Source organism: Ruditapes philippinarum, unplaced genomic scaffold (genome assembly GCF_026571515.1).
Source record: "Ruditapes philippinarum isolate M1 unplaced genomic scaffold, ASM2657151v2 ctg3707_1_1_1_1, whole genome shotgun sequence".
NCBI classification, from domain to species: domain Eukaryota; kingdom Metazoa; phylum Mollusca; class Bivalvia; order Venerida; family Veneridae; genus Ruditapes; species Ruditapes philippinarum.
The window spans coordinates 168,211-190,594 of record NW_026862631.1 but is presented as its reverse complement, the minus strand read 5'-3'; the positions used below and the strand labels follow the sequence as shown (position 1 = coordinate 190,594).

At 32.0% G+C, this 22,384-nt stretch overlaps 1 protein-coding gene across 6 annotated transcripts in view; it reads right to left on the bottom strand.

Annotated features, from left to right (window-relative positions):
* Positions 1–4,627: 4,627 nt before the first annotated feature.
* The window catches only part of LOC132719645 (epidermal growth factor receptor substrate 15-like 1), a 64,980-nt gene continuing 47,223 nt past the window's right edge, over positions 4,628–22,384 (bottom strand). The window contains exons 14-22 of one of the 6 annotated variants that reach the window (XM_060703448.1): positions 21,729–21,776; positions 20,199–20,348; positions 19,736–19,879; positions 18,945–19,083; positions 17,767–17,867; positions 16,124–16,237; positions 14,775–15,095; positions 8,389–8,443; positions 4,819–4,957 (exon numbers count right to left, since the gene is read on the bottom strand). In XM_060703448.1, the coding sequence (XP_060559431.1) occupies positions 8,414–8,443; positions 14,775–15,095; positions 16,124–16,237; positions 17,767–17,867; positions 18,945–19,083; positions 19,736–19,879; positions 20,199–20,348; positions 21,729–21,776 (1,047 nt within the window). In that variant the 3' untranslated portion in view covers positions 4,819–4,957; positions 8,389–8,413. Of the gene's footprint in view, positions 4,958–8,388; positions 8,444–14,774; positions 15,096–16,123; positions 16,238–17,766; positions 17,868–18,944; positions 19,084–19,735; positions 19,880–20,198; positions 20,349–21,728; positions 21,777–22,384 lie in introns of all 6 variants that reach the window. The other 5 variants (XM_060703449.1, XM_060703446.1, XM_060703447.1 and 2 more) reach the window with 5 other exon arrangements.

The following is a 22,384-nucleotide window of genomic DNA, read 5'->3' as shown; positions in this document are numbered from 1 at the left end:
ACCCCAGGGCTTTTATTTGAACAAACTTGGTAGACACCCATTAGAAGATGTTTCATGCCAAATATCTAAGCTCTAGCTCTTATGGTTTTTTAAAAGAAGATATTTAAAGTTTTTTCTTTCGGTTGCCATGGCAACCAGAGTTCTGCATGGAATTAAATTCTTTGAACAATTTTCAAAGGTGACCACCAAAGGAACATTCCTGTGAAGTTTGGATGAAATTGGCTTACTGGTTTATGAGGAGATGTCGTTTAAAGTAAAAGTTTACGGACGGACGATGGACGGACGGATGCCGGACGAAAAGCGATCACAAAAGCTCACCCTGTCACTTTGTGACAGGTGAGCTAAAAAGAGGACGAAAATTTTAAGATCACTAATATAAATAAAGTATCAGTTGTATACAAAAGATTCCAAAAAAGTTATTGGTGTACCTTTTGCCAGTGTTAAAACAGATGTTGATTCATATCAAGTTTGCAGTTGTTGATGTATGGAGAATACAACTTAATAAAATCCAAAATTGCATGTGGAAATGAATAATTACCAAAATGTACAATAAGGTGAACAATTTATCAGACCACACTGTTTACAGAAATTACCTGATAAAAAAACAGAAAAAAAATAAATAAAAAAATCAGTGCTTCAGAAACTGAGGAGGTATAAAGGAATGAACCACTCTATTTATGAAATCTAATCCACCAAAGATACATTCTAATACGCTTTTGACTAATTTAATGGTCAGTGTTGCGGCTCAGCAATTGCCCCCTCACAGTTCTGGGTTCAAATCCCTGCCCAGAAGGACGCACTCTTATAAGATGGAAGTTATGGAGGTACCTTGCAGTAGATTGAAGATTTAGATTTGTGTCCATGCCACTAGTGTTGCACACAAGGGTAATTGGGTGTTTCTCCACCAGGACAGCTTTCATACCATCAACACTGGTGTTGTATAATCCAATAAAAAAGGAACTCAAAAATATGACACGTCACTCACAATTGTTTTTCTATAATGACTTTCACTAGGGAAATAAGTACAACAAATACAAGATTTCAATATCTGAACATTTATTTACCAATAACATAGAGCAATATATAATGGAATACTGCTTATAAATAATCATAAATGGTGTAATACTATGTAAAATGTTTTCAACATGCAGTGTAATGAGGTATGACTTGAATGATCATGTGTGAATATATAATAAAATCATTTCTTTTATCAGGTACAACAGGCTAGCATACAATGAATATGAAAAAAAAATTATTCATTAATTTCAAAAACGTGGTGACCATACCATGCAATCCATGACATCATTTCACAAGAAGCGTAAGCAGAATAATATGCTTTTATTCTGTGAAAAAAACTGCTTCAAATATTAATAATATTGGTCATATTTTGTGGTTCGGATTGAAATAGTCGACCCTCAGGTACCTGTCCATTGGGCAGTAACGAGGCTTGTGATTGTTATCATGCATGCTATCATTAAAAGCACATTCACTCTGATAGTTTCCCAGAATGTTGAGAAATATTTTTTATCAAGAGGATTATAAGATGAGGTTATGCTTAGCATGCTCTTTAGACCAGTATAACTGATGAAAAAAATAAAATAATTACAGCTGTTTTCTCCATCAAAGGAGATATAAAGTGGTGCTTGCAATTATCTTCAGAATGATGTCATATAACACATTAGTCGAGGTATGGCCTCACTGACTAATTTAGCCGATGTAAACGTACATTTTTTGTAATATAAAACCATTAATACAACTTCTTATGTTCATTACGCTTGAAAATTTATTACAAATCATATTCATTAAACTAATGCACAGACATGACACATATTGGAGCAATAGCAATAGATAAAATTGATTTACTTACTAAGCAAAATATATGGATACAAAAGGATTATAAATAACAAAATTGTATACTGAATTCCATATAATAACCTTTGTCCTCTTAATAACTCATTACTTGCTGAATTAAGTGGACTAGTTTACCTGGGATTTTGAACAGTTGGACTTTATTGCGCAATTAAATATCACGTTAGTATTAATCAAGCCACCAACATAATTGTGTTCTGACTGGATTTACGGGATTTCCTGGCATGATGATGGTGCCATAGACAAGTCAGTAGTGTTAATAGAAATTCAAAGTGTTAATTAAGCTATTACTAAGTCAAAATAAGAAGAAATGGCTCAAATAATTTAAAAGGTAAGAATTGAAGAAAAAAAAACCCCAAACAACAAAGTCTGCATCAAAATACGCAACCAAACGTTGGCAATCTTTTAAAACAGAGAATATATTAAAGTACACTGCTATACTCATGTTACATGGATATACATACGTATAATATTTTAAATGCAATTATTTCTAGCTACATTCTTATAACATTCAAATAAAATATTTACCACATACATGTACTGTGTAAGTGCTATAAAACATGGAAGAAAACATTGTATCACATGACTAGCTGAGATTGTTCTATTTTTAGAACATACATGTATAAATGCAAGCTGCCAATCACTACTGTAAAATGCGTGCCAATAATTTATTTTTTATATCTTAAATAGGCACAGAATTAAAAAGGGATAACAACTAGCAACCCTTCTTGAAAATCTACCATTACCCCTACAATTTCATTCTTTCCATTAATCTGGAACATTGGTAAGTTCTATTATCGGATATTGTTTTAACTGTTGAAAATTTTAAAAAGCCCTAATGTCCTCAGAACTGTATATAATTTTGGCACGCTTTCGGAATTTCAGGCATTGAATTGTATTATGTCTCGACATGAACCTTTTATTCCATACCACAGCATAAAAACATGCAGCAGACTTTCACAGTGAAATATATTCTATATCACTCACTATGGATCATTAACAAGTGTAAAATTAAATTTGTTTTTATATTTCATACATTTTCAACATAATTATATCTGTCTTAAATTTATTAGTTTTTAAAATGTCATACATAAATATGGAATACATTTTTCTAAATTTTTGTTTATTTCATACACAAGTATGAAATATATCTTATTCAAAGTTAAATCTTTTATATATCTTATTTGTGCTACACATAGAAATATAAAAAAAAATATCATTTCTCAGTGAAATATAATTCATATTCCCTTAAAAACAAACATAATTCCTCTATATGCATATTTATATTTACAATTTATCATTTTTGCTAAAACAAATATATTACACACTTTGTATTTTGGTCGATAAAAAGCAACTCTACAATATGCCATCATGCATTTAAATATAATATTGCACATTTACATAATTTTTATTAAACATAACACTTACTGTACAACTACGGTGATACACTTAACATACACCAATCTTCAATATTGTTAACAATTTCTTTCAAATATCTCATCTTCAACTGCAATAACCACAGATGAAATACACAACAAATTCAGATAAACAGTCTATTGTTCTTACCACAGTAATATTCCCCAATTAGGAATAATGTAAACTTACTAGAGAGTATTAAATTAATAGTAAAATTCTGCAATCTAAATACATTTCTAAACTAGGAAATTGGAGGTATCAAATCCATTTTAAACAATATTAAGAGCAAATGGCATCAGGACCTTACACTGACTAACATTATATCATTCATTCCTGAATTACATTATCTAACAGACTTCACATTCATTTTCATCTCCACAAGCACCCATCAACTTCTCAACATGTTATATAATATTGTGAAATCATGAGACCTATCTTCAGACCACTTTGATTAAAATCATAATACATGTATTCTAAAAAAAGCCACTGTTATTACTTAAGGGAGATAATGTGTGTCACACTGACCTAGTTTTAATGTAAGGGTGTCAAATATCAAAATGTTAAAATTGAATATAGTTGGGCGACAGCCTACTAAAAATTCAGCCCGGACTCTTTCAAGGTCACATAGGTCTATCTATATTAAGGGTTGACCTCGGGGAGATAAAGAAATATCGTGACAGTATCATTACGAGAAAAATCAATTTTATTTTCTCAATTTGTTGAAATAAACTTTATTTTATAATTTGTTATAATAAACTTAATTATCACCAATAAACTGTTAGCCTATCTTCCAAACCACAACGCTATCGATTCAAAATTAATAATCCTGTGTAAAAAAAAACTAAAAATACAACCAACTAAATGCATTTTCACAAATATCAAAGTAATAAATTATTCCAGGGAAACATTTTCAGAAAATATTTTTTTTGCGGGTAAAATATCAATTTGCTGAAGTCCTTAAATCAAGCACACAGCTTGATATCGACAACACTGAAAGTTATCAAATTCATAAAAACTTCCAACACCCAAGCAGAGTATTGCTGTAAGAAGGTGAAATCTTTCAAGAATTTCAGATACATTTTTTTTTTGCTTTGATTAATTGTAGACCTGATGTGTACAAATAATTAAGCTATGATTCAAATCGATAAACTTGTAAAAAATTAAGGTTATGTTAGTTAAAATACATATTCAAGACCAAAATTTTTGTTTAATCTGTAGCATAATATATTTGTTGATTTTGAGACAAAAAATTCTGTTTCAACATGAAAAGAAAAATTCCTCAACAAAATTACCATACATCTGAGTGTGATGCTTAAACATGTAACAAATAAAAAAAAAAAAATTATCAAATTTATCAATTTTTCTTGTGGTCCATTTTAACATATTACAATTTTACAACAGTACTAAATTTATCAATTTTTGTTGGATTCATATTAACAATTTTAAAATTTCACAACTATCACTAGATTTCTCCGCGGCTCAATTTTAACGCTAACTGATAGTCGGCCTCTTCTTGTTCCTCCCGCGTCATTTTTTTAGATTTGCTACTCGATTTTGATTTAGATTTTGGCGATTTAACGCTCGATTTTTTACTAGAAGCTGATGACTGCGTAGGTGATGTAGATGATGTAAACGCCCAGGCTACTTCGTCGTCACTAAACGCACTTGATGTCTGGAAATACAATAATAGACAATCAAATAAAATAATTAAACAGTTCATCAAACAACATACTATAAATGATGATAATGCCTCATCCTGAATATAGTTTTGACAGATGTGTACTAGTCCAATATAATTCAGTATTGTACTCAGCAGTGTATAATAACCTCATTACATTATACAATTAAAATATAAATTCAAGAAAACAAAACAAATCAAATAGTTATGATTGGAATGCACACATATAAATACAGATTTATTTATTTTATCAAATAGTTCTGTTCTAAAACAATGCTAGTTTTGCATAATCTTTTGATTTCAAACATCAAATTAATTTTCATTTCTATCAAAGCAGACTAAAGTACATTGTATATGTAATTGTGGATTTGTGATGCAGCATACATTTATAAAATTTCTAATGGGCAGTAAGGACAGTAGTAATTTTCAGGTAGTTATATTTAATGCTATTTTTAGGGTAAATATAATACTGTATTATATTCTGCAGGTGCTAAAATAAGGTAATTTACTATGCAAATAAAGTTGATATACATGCATAGTAGTGGGTATAAAGGTTTATTCATAATTAAATGTAGTTTGCACAGGATTGAAAATTACAACAAACTGTATCTTTGTGCAAGAAAATATGGGATTTTTTTTTATAACTGCAAGTGCATGTTATCTTGAATTCACTTCTGATAAAAGGTTTAACTTAGTTCATTACCTTAATTAGTCTGCAAAGAGAGAGACCATGCAATCATTGAAACAATTTAACACACTTAAAATGCTTTCTAAAATCACTCAAGCATGAACTGTTCTTTCACACTAATTTGACCTTTAACCTTTGACCTACTAACCATATTGTCACCTTAGTGCAATAACTAGTTAACTCCTATTAAATTTAGAAGGACTTAACTCATTACTGCACTAAGGTGACAATATATAGATCATATAGAAACAGGCTTCAAACCGACTTTGGCAGACTCAAAACAATAAAACTCTTTCTAAGTTGCAAAAGACAGTGACCTTTACCTTTGACCTCTAAAACATCAGGGATACTGTGCCTGCTTTAGATCAATATCATTTTTTAAGTGTAATGACATTGTCTTTTGTTAATTATCTACAATAAAATTAAACTAAAGAATAATTATGTCTTTCTACCCAATGATGTAAAACCAAGGTGAAAGCTAACCCTTAACCAGCTAAGTTTATAAAATACCAACTTTGTAAATGTTCATTAACAATTTTGGAAATGTAAAGACGAAAGTTTAAAAGTTAGTCAGCCAATAGTATAAAGCCCTGGTCAGACTGCACTGTAGTGTAGGCTGGCCTGGCTTTTCACTGGTGGCAATTAGGCTGATCACCTTTGGTTCCAGCAGGTTAAGGATTGGCAAACACTTTTTTAACAAGTATTTTTATTGTTTCCATTTAACGCCCCCCTCTAATTAGTGCCCCCACCAATGATTTTGCAGAATTTGAAAAAATGCAAGCCCCCGGGGGCGTTAAATGGGAACAATATGGTTTTAGGTGAAACAAGCAAAGCGTTTAAGTTTTAGACTATAAAAGAAGCATACAATATCATTCTGACAACATTAGAACACTTTTATGTCACAAAAACCAAAGCTGAAATGAAACTGAAACTTGGATTTAAAAAATATTGCAATCCCAGCAGAAACTAAAAATAGACAAAGAGAAGGAATTATATCTACTGTCCATTCAAGGCAATCTGTCATTCTTGTAGATCAATATTATTCCATATATTTTGATACAGCACAGTTCAGGATATTCCATACACCCGGAGTTTTTCTTTGATCTTTTAGTAACCTTTACCACTTGGACTTAAACCCCCTTCAATCAGAAGCTGGCTTAGGATTATTATGTCCAAAATTAAATTATTACTATGCATAAAGATATAATAAAATTACACAAAGCAAAAATAAAATCAAAAGCTTATTTCAAGTTTTGTTCGTACAAAAAAAAAAAAAAATTAAAACCAATTTGCTTTGGATACTGGTTGGAGACCACCAAAACCGGACAACCATCAAACCCGGACGGCCCTGAAAATGCTTAATATAGTGTTTTTTCTTTGTTTAGTGGTTTACAATCTATCAGTCACTTTATTATCAACATGCATGTTTCTTTTATGATTAATAAAATTTATTTCAACTTCCGTAAACGGTTAAATACGTTAGTGTATATTTCAAGAATGTTGACACTGAAGATTGGGGCATCAAGAGTGCATCAAGTATTTTATTGTCTTCCATTTAACGCCCCCTCTAATTAGTGCCACCAAATTTTGCAGATTGAAAAAATGCAAGCCCCGGGTGCTAAATGGCGAACAATATGGTTTAGTGAAACAGCAATTTGCGTTTAAGTTTAGACTATAATAAGAGCATACAATATCATTCTGACAAATTAAGAAATTATGTACAAAACCAAAGTTGCTGAATGAAACTGAAACTTGGATTTAAAATATCTCCGCGAACAATGACAGGAGGCAATTATATCTATTGTCCATTCACAGGCCAATCGTCATTCTGTAGATCAATATTATTCCATATATTCGATATAGCAAATTAAGGATATCATACACCCGAGTTTTTTTGTCTTTTAGTAACCTTAACCTACTTAGACTTAAACCCTTTCATCAGAGTCTTTAGGATTGTCCAAATTAAATTATTATATGCATAGATATATAAAATTAACAAAGCAAAAAGTAAAAGCGAAGCTGAATTCAGTTGTTCATACAAAAAAAAAAAAAAAAAAAAAATAAAACCAATTTGCTTTGGATATTCTTTGCCTCATAACAAAACATTATTTCAACAATTTTCTCAAAAAAGTTTTTGTAATCAGGATGACCCATTAATGAAAATGAATGCCCTTAGAAAATTTGTTGACAATGCCTGACAGTTACCTCTAATGAACAATAAGATGCATGAACAGTAAGATGCAGACCAAGGCAAAACAAACATTAGATAAAGACTAAAGACAGCAAAGGAGAGTTGGCAAAGAGAACGAAAATTTCAACTAAAATTTATGAGTAAAGGACTTGAAAAATATGCATGTCAAAATTGTGCATTGCATTCTAAGGTGTTGACTGTATGTCAGAATATATGGCAATTGCCTCCATAGGGCTCAAACCCATAGTCCCTTGGTTAAGAGGCATTAAACCATATACACTAAGCTATCACTCCAGTAATGTTCTTTGCTTTTGCACACCAATACTGTATTGTTCTTTGAAACAACTAAAATGCAACCTTACCATATCAATTAAATTCTTGTTTAAAAAGTTTACATACTACAATTATATTGAAAAACTCATTCAATTAATACTTTTAATCATCATTTTTGGCCCATGCTGCACACCATACTTTACGATTTTTCAAGTCCTCGTAAGAAAGTGATTAAGAAATGAAAAAAGATGGAGAATAAGAAAGAGAACAGACCATGTTAAGATAAACTGTAAGAGAACTACTGGCCCCACGTCTTGTCATCCTCAAACTGAGACAGAAAAAATATATAAAACTCATTGTAAAATCATTTATATCACACAACCTTGCTTGTTTTTAAAGCCATATTTACCATTATTATCCTGTATTTTTTGTACAGATATTTCAAGATCCAATAATTAAAATATCAATCTGCCTATGCCACAAGCATAAAACCAGGCCAGCCTGTACATCTGTGCAGTTCAATTAGACTTTATTACATTTGCTACCCAATTTGCTGCATTTTGATAACAAAACCCCCTAACATAAACAATTGACAGTATCAAAACCCCCTTACATTAACAATGGACAGTGTCATTAACAATGGACAGTGCCAAAACCCTTGTATTAACATTGGACAGTGTCAACCCACCCTCACATTAATAATGGACAGTGCCAAAACCCCATCACATTAACAATTGACAGTATCAAAACCCCCTGACATTAACAATCAACAGTATCAAAACCCCCTTACATTAACAATGGACAGTGCCAAAACTCCTCACATGAACAATGGACAGAGCCAAAACCCTTGTATTTACATTGGACAGTGTAAAACCACCTCACATTAACAATGGACAGTGTCAAAATGCCTCACATTAATAATGGACAGTGCCAAAAAACCCTCACATTAACAATAGAAAGTGCCAAAACCCCTAACATTAACAATGGGCAGTGTCAAAACCCCTCACATAAACAATGGATAGTGTCAAAACCCCTCACATTAACAATGGACAGTGCCGAAACCCCTCATATTTACAATGGACAGTGTCAACCCCCCATCACAATAACAATAGACATAGCCAAAACCCCCCACATTCACTATGGACAGTGACAAAACACTCACACAGTGCCAAAACCTCTCACATTAACAATGGACATTGTGAAACTCCCTCACATTAACAATGGACAATGCCAAAAGTCTTACATTAACAAATGATGGTGCCAAAACCCCTCACATTAACCATGGACAATACTAAAACCCTTGTATCAACAATGCACAGTGTCAACCCACCCTCACATTAACAATGGACAGTGCCAAAACCCTTGTATAAACAATGGACAGTGTCAACCAATCCTCACATTAAATATGGACAGTGCCAAAACCCCCTCTCATTCACAATGGACAGTGCCAAAACACCCTGACATTAACAATGGACAGTGCCAAAAACCCTCACATTAACAATGGACAGTGCCAAAACCCCTCACATTAACAATGTGCAGTGTCAAAACCCCTCACATAAACAATGGATAGTGTCAAAACCCTCACATTAACAATGGGCAGTGTCAAAACCCCTCACATTAACAATGGATAGTGTCAAAACCTCTCACATTAACAAAGGACAGTGCCTAAACCCCTCACATTAACAATGGGCAGTGTCAAAACTAGAGTTGGGTACCGCCAGAAAGAAAATACCACAGTATACCACGGTTTTTTCCTAAAAACCACGGTATAAACCGCGGTATACCACGGATTTTCATTGTATGCTATAGGTTAATAATAAGTATCAATTAAGGTAGGCTGGTATAGAATTTCAAATATTAAATTTAAGCAGATCTAGAAAATACTGATTAATCAAAGCTTCATTTAACTTTTTTCAATCAGGTACGAACATTACTTTTAATCCAGTTTCTACCCCATTCTATAATTAGTTAATTTCCATGCGCATGCAGTATGTGCGTGACGTAAGGAAAACCCCTAGCCTGATTGGTCGCTATTTATATAAATACTTAAAATAGTAACACCCTAATTTTATGCAAGGAATGCCTTCATGAATTATCAATCTTTACGATTAGTTTTCGTATCAAATAAGCGATATTTGGACAAGTAAATGTAAGTCAACAATTCTTGCTTCTTCAACTGTGATCATGCCAGTCGACAATTCTGGCTTACATGCGGTAAACGATAAAGCATTCAATTTTTGCTAAGAACTATCGAAGAATGATAATAGTCGGCCAAAGTTGTTTGCAAAAAGGTTTACTCAAAGAAACATTAACATATACAACAGAAAAAGTTTTTAATTAAGTACATTTTACGGATCTGTAATTGCTTTAAATTAGAGCTAAAAGTACCGGTTTTCCAGGTCTGTACCGCGGTACGTATCGCAGATGTCTCAGACCGTGGTTTACCGGTATACCGTTTAAACCGCGCACCTCTAGTCAAAACCCCTCACATTAACAATGGGCAGTGCCTAAACCCCTCACATTAACAATGGGCAGTGTCAAAACCCCTCACATTAACAATGGATAGTGTCAAAACCCCTCACATTAACAAAGGACAGTGCCTAAACCCCTCATATTAACAATGGACAGTGTCAACCCCCCATCACAGTAACAATGGACATAGCCAAAAGGCCCAAAACCCCCTCACATTCACTATGGACAGTAACAAAACACTCACATTATTAACAGAACAGTGCCAAAACCCCTCACATTAACAATGGACATTGTGAAACTCACTCACATTAACAATGGACAGTGCCAAAAGTCTTACATTAACAATTGATGGTGCCAAAACACCTCTTATTAACAATGGACAGTGCTAAAACCCCTCACATTAACAATAATTATACACAGCCAATACCCCTCACAATTACAATGAACAGTGCCAAATTCAAAGTAGAACAAGTCTATTTTATAAATTTTATCAAGATTTTACAGGTTTTTACAACTTTTGTGAAGAACATAAATGTATATAAATGATTTTACAATCATTATGAAACAAGATTAGTACAAACAGGGGGAAACCAAATTTTATCAATTATTTTAATAATACATGTACGTGTTTAATATCAAAAAGATTTCCTGACTATTTGAAGAAAATCAGGGATCAAACTTGTTAAAAACATTTTTCTAGTATTATAATTTAGAAAACAAGAAATATATTTGACTCATAAATTTTCATTATAAGTGCTTTATGTTTTATTAAAGTTTGACTAATCTTTCAAAAGAAAACTTTCAAACAATGCTTCAAATGACCTTTAACAGTGTGACCCCTGAACAGAAAAACTACTTCTGTAGCAATTTCTTTATATTGACAAATGAAATATAAAAAGAAAGATATTATACCAAAACTATCGCTTTTTTTAAGACTGGCAACAACTTAAGTTTGCTTATAAATATAAATATCACACAAATCGTATTGCTTAACCTTTTATCTGCTAAATTTCTTAAATCATAAAATGGGACTGGCCCTGAGCTTCCATTTCTGGGACCATCCATTATCAATTTTGGGGATATCTAGATGAAAATCTTAAGTTAGTAAGCCAATAGTATAGAGCCTTATCTGACAGCACAGATGTGCAGGCTCAGTCTGGTTCTATACTGGTTGAAAGCTAATCACTTTTCGTTCCAGCAGGGTAAGTCAATAATAATATTCTATCAAAAATCTAATTAATCATGGTTGCTGAAAGATATGTTTTTGTCACACATCTCCAAGGCATTATGCACAAATGTTTTTTATGGCATTAATACGTGAGAAATTTAAATATCAGAGTTTTGGCAGAAAGCCTTTTACACATACTGTTGTGAGAAATCATTAATTATGAAAATATGACATTAAATTTTATGCTTTATAATTTTAAACTGAAAACTGTTCCATTTAAACATATATCAACAATCCTGTACATTTTACACAAAGAGTCTAAATTGATCAAAATATTTGAAATTACACCTAAGTCTCACAATACATTCATCCCATTCATTTTGTGTTCATCTTTGTTTAAAATGTTTGTTTGCTTGTTGTTCTTTTTCTTGTAACAGATTCAAAAAATTCAAATTTCAGATAGGGGGTCATAACAAATGTTATTTTGGGACGTAATATGAATACAGATATAAAAACATTTAACTATCGTAAATACTGACACGCTGGGAAAGAGGTTACCTCCCTTGCATCTGACTGGTGATTCATAAATGTTTACACTGTAAGTTACTACTAGATATACTTATTAAATATAATTTAAGCTTTTTGCACGCCCTCTGAGTATTATGTGCACTCTTAATAACTTACCATTCTGTCAAAAAACTGAAAAAATTAGCCAAATTGTCAAGGAACAATATTATATTTGATTCTAATATTCAAAAGAAAGTTTTAAGCCAAGCAAACTTCCAGATTATATCTTTCCTGAACTCAACAAATAAGGGTTTTTTCCATCCAATCCCAGGGAATAACAAACAAACTTTCACTGCTATAGAGCCTCACTATGCACTACCAAGGCGTGTGCTCGTTATTGGTATACATGTATTTATCAAGTTGTTACTGTAAAATTTTGTTTCTACCCACAGACAAGATAGGGAAAACCCACATTTGTCCAGTTCTCAAGTATTTCTATTAAGCCATACAAAATAACATTTTTCCAGAACAAAAAAATCGTTTTCATTATTTTAACAGTCATAATTATGCTGATCCCAAATTCTTTGAGTGATGTTACTTAATTCCTTAAAATGAAAATTACTTATTCCTTAATATGAAAATTCTTGTATCATAAAATATCTGAGCCTCAATTTTCTGAAAATTTCAACTGTTTTAAAATGCAGGTCTACTTGGAAACACTACATAAACTGTTCATTATTAAAAATTTTTATTCTACGAGCAAAGTGAATAATAATCATACAAGTGTCCTTACTATGTGCACGTTTGTAACGTCACTTTCATTGGACAACAAAGATATTTATATAGACTATGTACACAGCTGGTGTGAAATTATGAAGTGATTTCATGTTTTTCTCTAAAAAGAATATTTGCTGTTATTATAAATTTAATATAAAAATTCTTGAAAGGTTATAATAAAGGCGGTATGTAAGTTGTTATTTGCAATATAACCTGAGCAGCTACAAACAGCCATTTATATGGGGCCATACAACCTGTTAAAAAATCTTCATAACTAATATTATTCTTGTTATTTCAACTTATCTGAATTTTTCTATAAAAGTATAAGCAATTAATAAGCACAAATTTAGGCTCTTTGACGGTTACAGGATGATCAAATATATGTTTAAATGAAACAGTGCTTGTTTAATACAAATAACCTTTCCTCCAAAGCACTTTACCTAAAACTTAAACCTGCTCAATTTGTGTAATGGATTTTCCAGCTTAAAATTCTGGAATAGTTCATAGAAAAAAATATAGGTTTTTGAAGTCAAAATACAAAAATTTGAACTACCAGCAGCCAGACTGCACTGATGTGAAAGCCAACCTGTGGCTCTATACTGGACAGTGGTGAATCAATAAGCTTTTCAAAATCTTTTCCAAAATGCTTTTGCAACTTTTTTCTTAATCTTATTTAACTTTTCACATTGACTGTGAATATCATGGGTTTTTTAATTTACAGCAAATATTCAGAAATTGGTATTTACAAAACTGGTATACATGTAATTCTGGAATTAACTGAATTTGTTATCTTTTATAAATTGTTACGATGAAATGTTAATTTTGTGGAAAATTTCTGCTTGTATTAACCACCTCATGATCTCTCTAGCACAGAAGATAATCAAATGTATTAAGAATTTGTCATGAATTACGACACAACCTGTTAAACATTACATTTTGTATGAACTGAATAAATCAACCGACTTGACTTTACTTATAATCACTTTCATTCAGGTAATCAAAAACTCGATAAATCAATCTAAACTTACACCAACATCAGAATGCAGAAATGTACAGACACATTTCTGCTATAAATAAAATTATCCGACTCTCTGCTCAGACAAGGTCAAAACCATAAATAATATAAATGTGTATCACTTCTCGTTTAGTATTTTTTTAAACCTGACCTTTCTAAATTTCTTAAATGGACTTGTCTCTCTTCCAGAGTTGGAATTACCGGTAGATGTCCATTATCAATTTTGAGGACATCAAGATTAAAAAATTAAATTTCAGTTTTTCAGCCAACAGTATAAAGCAGTGTTTTAGGATAAAACAGAGAGCTTGACAGTTAATTCTTAACAACTCTGCAGTCTGACTGGACTCTTTACTGTTATTATTTTGGATAAAAAATCCTTTAAAACATAAGATCATTCCAAATTCAAAGCAAGATGTGAACATTACACAAATTCAGCAGTTTTACAGGTTAAGAAATATAACATACTTTCTACTTTATACATGTATATATATTTTGCTATGTTAAAGATTATGTATCTACAGTAATGTTAAAGATATATGCAATAAAAGAGACAACAAAAAGTGATCAGAGATGAGACAACTACATGTAAAAGAAGACTATATGAAGATATTACATACATATACATCATACATGTATATGATGACGTGTACAATAACTCTGTTATTGCCCCGAGATGGCATTCAATAACAATGATATTGCATCAAACTTAAGCCCACTCACCTTGCTAGGGCTAAAGTCTGCAAAATTAGAAGCGAAAGCATCTCCACCACCATGACCACCACTCACCCCTGTAGTAGATGATCCAGAAAACGGGTCCGAGCTTCCAAACGGGTCGTTAGGAAACGCACCTGCTCCAAATGGGTCTGGCTTCTTTGGCTTTGATGGACTTGATACCGGCGACTTTCCCTTCGGAGGGGCAGGCCGAGGTGGGGGAGCTTTCTTTTGTTTTGGGGGTAAAGCTGGTCGCGGGGATTCAGAACGTGTTTTGGCGGGTGGGGAAGGAGCAAAGGGATCACTACCAAATAAATCGCCACTAGATTTCTGTAATATAAACAGGCATTATATGAATGGGTAAACTGTCATGCATTCTGTTGGGTCATGAGCATAGGGGATTCAATACAACTTTGTCATCATTTCATTCTTTAATTCAATCTTTAATCAAGAAACAACAGGGTTGTATTGAACCCATTAGATTGTTATAAAGAGATGAAAGTATTCAAAAATGTCCCAGAAATAAATCTACTTTGTCAAAATACACTCTAGACAAGCAAAGTTTAATGTTAGTACAAGGTCATCTAAGGTAAACAAGCGATGTGTTTCTACAAGAAACTTTCAAATCTAATAAATATTTACATCCACCATATTTAGAAATAAGGTATAATACCTTTATAAATAAAAATAATTAAAAAAACACCCTCATGTGCTACCAGACACTGTTGCAATTATACAGACTTTAAAGATATAGATCTACTCTACAAATAATGAAATATTTAATCTACCAGATCTTCGAAAAATGTTAAAATGTGACTTTTACAAATATAGGATTATTCAAGATAAAAATAGGCTTTATGTTTATCCCACATTTTAACTTGTTTAAGCTGATAATGTTTGTATAAAGTAAAACATCCAACATTTATTTTCTATTTCACATTATATTGAATTTGGCCAAAAAATGTTCTCAAATTGATTTAAAGGCATCGTGTACATCATCTAGATATACCATATAATTTGTAACATACAACAAATGGTATTTCTGTAATAGCCTTGTTTATTGTACTGTGTTCCTTAAATCCCCAAAACATATCATTTTAAGTAATGCAACATTTTTCACTTCATTTCCCAAGTCACATACTTTTTCAAAAGGTGTTTATATCTAATAAATGAATGCCAAATCGCTATCCACATAAAAATCTTGCTGGGTGTCCTAAGCCTTTAGTTATCAAAACTTAACACAACTTTGAAGGCAAGGCTATTTAATTATTGAGCAAATTTTAAACAAGTTTTAGGCCAAGGCAATTCAAACATTAAGCTCAATCTGAAAGGTGTATGAAGCAAAAATTACAACTTACTTGAGGTTTACTAGATGAGGTACCAAAAGGATCGAAGGCATCCAATTGTTTACTAGTAGAACTAGATGATCCAAATGAACTGCCAAATGGATCTGAACTAGAAAATGGATCATCCTGTAACAAATAAAATAGAGTTCATTTGTGTAATGAAATATAGTAAATAGTTCATTTGTCTAAAACCAGGAAAATGGATCACACTGTAACAAATGTAATATAGTAAATAGTTCATTTGTCTAAAACTGGGAAAATGGATCACACTGTAAGAAATGAAATATGGTATAAATAGTTCAATCATCTAAAACCATAAAAAACCTTCATATTCATAATGGATAAAAAAATTAGTCATCTAGAAAAACATAATTCTTTGGGTGGATCAGACTATAGATAATCATCAAACAGATAAATAGTTCTTTGCTGATCATGAACGATAAAAGCATAAATCATCATGAACAAACTGATTCTTTTTATCATAAATCAAATGTAAAATGTAAATTGACGTAATTTCCATCTTTAAAATCATTTAAAACACGCATATATATAATAAAAGGGCTATTTTTTTTGTAATTTTCTTTTATTTTAATATTATTTCAATAAAGTGCTATGGTCCCTTATTCTATTGAAAAGGAATGAAGTCTACTGTTAGACTTTGTTCTGTCTGTTTATAATCAACCTTATCATTTCAGATTATTCTACCAAAGTAATCTACTGTCTCGGAAATTAATCTATAGATGGACAATAATGAGAAAACGAGTCAAGTTGGCCTAGAAATGACACAATATTCTGTGACTAAACTCCACAAAACAAAACTATAACCACCCTTAGCTGGTCCCTTTGGGATACATACAAATATGTCATTAATTCAGTATTTTTTCTATAAGAAAATTATGGAGCAATATGGAGAATTATATCCTACTTAGTTCATAAAGTACACCATAAAATCTGAAATAAAAAAATCCCAACTAAACAAAATAATAAAGCTACTATAATGTATAGTGTTTGTCACATATCCCTATACAATTGTAACACAGTTTGTAATTTTTTTTTTCACTAAACTTTAATCAATTTCAAGTCTTATAGCTAAAACCTTATTTAACCTTGGCATGACTTAAACATATTTTTTCTTAAAAATTGGTTTAAACTCAAACCAAAACAATTTGGTTCAGATGGGTGACCGTCCGGGTTTTTCTTGTAATGGAAGATAACCTAAGGGCAATTATTTCCAGCACGAACTTGAACAAAGACTGTACCATTGACTTTCCAAAGATGAGCTGGCTAAATTCTTAATATGTATGCATTTTACACCCATTATAAGATTCACACCCACAACAATGAGGGGTAACTGATTCTAATTGACATTAAATGCTTAACACTCGGTCAAGAATGCTCAAAAAGTGGGTGTAAATTATAAAAACAAGCAGTCACAAAAAATAACTTGATTTCAACTTAAATCAAATTAAGGTTCATTATAGACTTCATAGGCAGTTTGTTAAGTTCAATAAATTATCAAATGGTGAAGATAATGTAGCCATAGAAATAACTAAATTGTCAGTAACAAAAGCTTCCTTTACACACTAAAGCCAATTTAGAAAATGTATATAATTACCAATTGATATATAAGCAAAGTGTAAAGATAAAATACTTACTTTAGAAGTGTTAGTTGTGTTACTAGATGGAAAAGCATCTTTAAAGGGGTCATCTGAAGCAAAAGGGTCTGAAGTAAAACCTTCAGATTTAAATGGATCACCTGAAAATAACATATAACATCATAAGTAATACAAGTTTTGGAGTGGTTATATGATAATGGCCTTATTTAACTGGTTGTTTGTAATATATAAAGACTCAGGTTATATTGCCAATGACAGTTTATATAAGACCATATAACCTGTCAAGAATCTTTATTACGAATTTATAAAACCGCAAACTTTCTTTATAAGGGAAAAAAATGAAGTTAAGTCATAAATTGACTGCAGCGGTGTATATAGTTAAATAAATGTCAAGATTATCCAATGACAAACTACATTAAAAATGTGCAGTATTACAATATTAGTTATAGACTTTAGATGGGTTATATGATCCAGTATAAATTGTTGGAAACATAGCTAGCAGGTTTAACTATGAAATAACACAAGACGTGGTGACATGGCCGAGTAAAAACACATCAGACTAGTAATCTAAGGATCTCCAGCTCCATCTGGGGCAAGCAGTTCCTTGAGCAAAAAACTTTATACTCGTTGCTCAGTACTGGTTGGTTTCTGGAACAGATTTGAGTGTGTGTCTATAAGCACAATGGGACTAAAATAAATTATAAACCAAAACAAGATGATGACATTTAAGGTCTTTAAATTTATTCATATTCTGATTCAGTAATTTAGCAACTTGTGTTGTTACTCTTAAATGAAATCCAAAAATGAGTTAATTTCATTAAAATTAGCAGTTTGTAACGAGTGTAGGACAAAGCCCTCCCGGGTGGACAAAAGCCCTCCTGGACAAAAATGACAAGGCTGAAAAAAGCCCTCCCGTGAAAATGACAGGGCAGACGAAAGCCCTCCCGTAAAAATAACAGGGTGGACAAAAGCCCTCCCGTAAAAATAACAGGGCGGACCAAAACCCTTCCATAAAAATAACTGGGCGGACTTGTCATATTTGGACTAAGGGCTTTTGTCCGGGAGGGCTTTTGTCCATTTCCCTTTTGAAACATTTTGAAAACATTTTATTTACCAAATCAATTATTCCCTTAATATGATCACATAGCAAGTTTCATACTGCAAAAAAAAACACAATAAGCACCATTTATTTTGTAACAGTCCTCTTAAACACTTACTACTTTTAAATGGATCATCAGCAGCAAATGGATCTGGCTGACTTCCACCGCCTCCAAATGGATCTTTAGTTTTAAATGGGTCTTCATCAAATGCTGAGCCCATACTAAAATCACTTATAGTACTAACTGGGCTACCAACCTACAATTAATCAACCATATATATTTGGTTCATATAAATATAAGTGCTTTTTTTTCAATACATGAGGGTAAGAGTTCAAAACTGCTGAAAAAATCATTTAAGTGTAAGTAGCTGTAGTGTTAGGCCTTCGTCACCATTACAGAGCAAGAGCAGCCTACATTTCCATGCGTTCAGACCATGGTTGCGTAATTTTTAAGCCATTTGGCCAGGGCAACCTATATTTCCATGTGCTCTGATCAGGGCAGCCTAAATTTCCATGTGTTATGCTCAGGGCAGCCTTCGACAAAGGCAGCCCACTCTGTTGGCTCTTCAACCTTTGTTTTTTTTAACTTTCATAATTTCAGTATCTTTATGCAGTTTATATACTCATGTAATATCATATGGCAAGTTTTCACATTTTCAGGCCGGATTAAAATTCTACTTCAGTAGGGTTTTTATTAGAATAGAGTTACTGTTCACTTCTCTATATTTTTACTATGTCAGCAGATAGTTTCTTCAAAACATGCCATGCTTAAAAATGAAGCGCTATGATGGTGTTAAAACAATATTAAAAATAGTGAGTCCAAAACAAGATGATTTGACTTTAAGCGGGGAATGAAAAAATTTATGCGGGAAATGCAACAAGTACTGGTGCCTTTATTAGATGACTTACGGTAGCCCTCGTACTTGTCTGATCTTCACTATTATTTAAAGGTGTAGACATAAATGTCCCAGGATCAGGTGGTATTGAAAATTCTGTCACACCTTGTTGTATAGCTCTATATTGGTCTTGTAAATGTTGTACCCGTGTTTTTGTCTGTGAAAAAAAAAACAACAGATAAAAAACAACAATAAATAAACATGTTATGCTTTTAAAACACAATTCCCTACTCAAAATTTTTGAATAACTGACAAAATTTTGGGAAAATGACTGAATTTTTCAAAGTATTACCTCAATGGGCAAGAGTACCTAAGGGTAAATGTCATTTTACAATTTGACAAAACAAATCTGTTGTCTATAGAAATGTTAGTTAAAACGTATGAAGGCTCTAGGTTATAGAGTCACAATTCCTGCAATGGTTAAGGATTTGATACATCTATTCACAATCAATCTTTATCAAATCATGTTTATTTACCTGATTAACCTGCAATAACACATCTTTTTGTGATTTTGCCAGTTGTTCTAGTTGTGTTTTACCATTCTCGACTTTCTGTTCCAGCTTATTTTCCTCTTCTCTGAGGTTTCCAAGATCTATACGCAATTTATTCAACTCATCATCATATTCCTACAAATTATAACAGTGAAAAGTTATCCTTTTATCAACTACATTTCCCTTTTGGGGCCTCACACAGACAGAGCTAGCTGGTTTATATGTAATACTGGTTAGTGCAAATTTATCTGTAATTTACACATATCAATTTCAAGACATTGTAAGTAAATAAATCCATTTTAACTATTAAATAAAACTAATTAGATAGCCAGTTTATACTTGTCCAAAATTCATTTTGAAAATTTTGGGGCAAATATGTTGCTGAAACTGATAATGAAATTGGCATTGTTTTTTAAATATGCTACAAAATGTTTTTTTTTTCTTTATATAACTTTACTACCCTAAAACAGTACTGTTCCACCATTGAAAAATTTAAAATTAAAATTAATTTCCTTTTAAATTTTTTCCCAAATGGGCTCTTCCAAGAATTGTACTTTACTGAAACAAGGATGTACACTGAAATCAACATAAATCAGAAAAAAATTAATAAATAACCACTCAATGTGTGTCAACCGGTTACAGTGGAAGCTGTTTAGACTATCTTTACTTCTTGCAATGGATTAAATCTTTTTGGTATGTAAAAAATTTTTTAAAAAACTCCACAAAGGGTTCTAACTCCAAAAAACACATTTTTGCAATTCAGTCTTGGAGTTAGACGGCCCATTCCATGGTCAGTAGAGACAAAAAAAATCATCTATTAACTCATAATGACCTTTTCCACCTTTTCAATATGGATTGATAACTGCATTAAAGTGCAAATTTATCAATACACTTTTTTTTCATCATTAATCACAAATACAATCCTTTTTTTTTAAAAAACTTCAAAGAAATGTACAGACTAGATAGCAAAAAAGTGCAGACAATGATCAGATGGCATGGCTTGCCTTGGTCTGCACTGGTTGAATGGCTAGATTCAGTTGCCATAGTCGCCACCAGCTGGCTAAAGGGTAACAGACTGTTGTCGTAAATTCATGCGTTTTTTGCTTAGTTAAAGGCCTATTGTTATAAACTGTGAAAGATATTTAACATTCTGAATCAATGGCAGTTGAAATGATTTATTTATTTATTCATAATCTGCGTTTATCACTGCGTAACTAGCTCATAGTGTTAAACATTTTGCAGCATTCAACCTTGCAATTTGTCACAAGATTTCTATCTGAATGCACCATTTGTTTACAAGATAAATATAGTGACAGAGTAGAGAACTAATGTATATTGCATTGCTATTTATCATTTACTGCTTCCCAACATGCTGTAGACAGAGACAATAACTTTGTTATAGATGGTCTGACAGTGGTATATCAATTATTAACCAGGTGTGAAAATAAAACATAAATCAACAAAGAGTGTTGACTGATATTAATTCCCACACTCCGAAAACAACAAAAAAATTACCATTGCTGATTTTTGCTGATTTTGAATCTGGGCATTCAACATATCAATCTGTAATAAAGAAAATATTCTAAATCAGAAAATGTGAAAAAGAGATAAAAGTTACTCAGGTAAATCAAATATTCATTTTCTCAACTGTTTACATGAAATGTTATGTAATAAAAGTGTACTTCCACTCAACTGGTCATATTTTAGTGACAGTCCTTCATATATCAGGCTCACTATAGGCATTATAAGATTGCTCACCTGAGAACTTTTGGCAGACAAAGTCATTATTTCTACAATGTGAAAGAAGGTCACTGGATTATATTTAAGGTCAAAGGTTAACTAAAGTCAAATATCAAATTCACACACAAACATGTTCCAGCCAGTAACCCAAATTTGAAGATTGAAGCTAAAAAAATACAGTTATAGGTCACAAGATCATCATTGAGGTAGTCATAGGTCATAGTTCAATACAACCTTCAGAACTGTTCAAATTGTCAAAATTTGAAGGTCATAGCTTGAAAATTTATAATTAGTCACCAGGTGAACATTTGAAGGCTGTTCCTTGAAAAATGAACAGGAAAGTCATGGTTACATTCATTCAAGACAGAAGTTTATTTACGTGCACAAAACACATCCCAAGTTTAAATTTAATGAAAGATGCCAAGATGTCA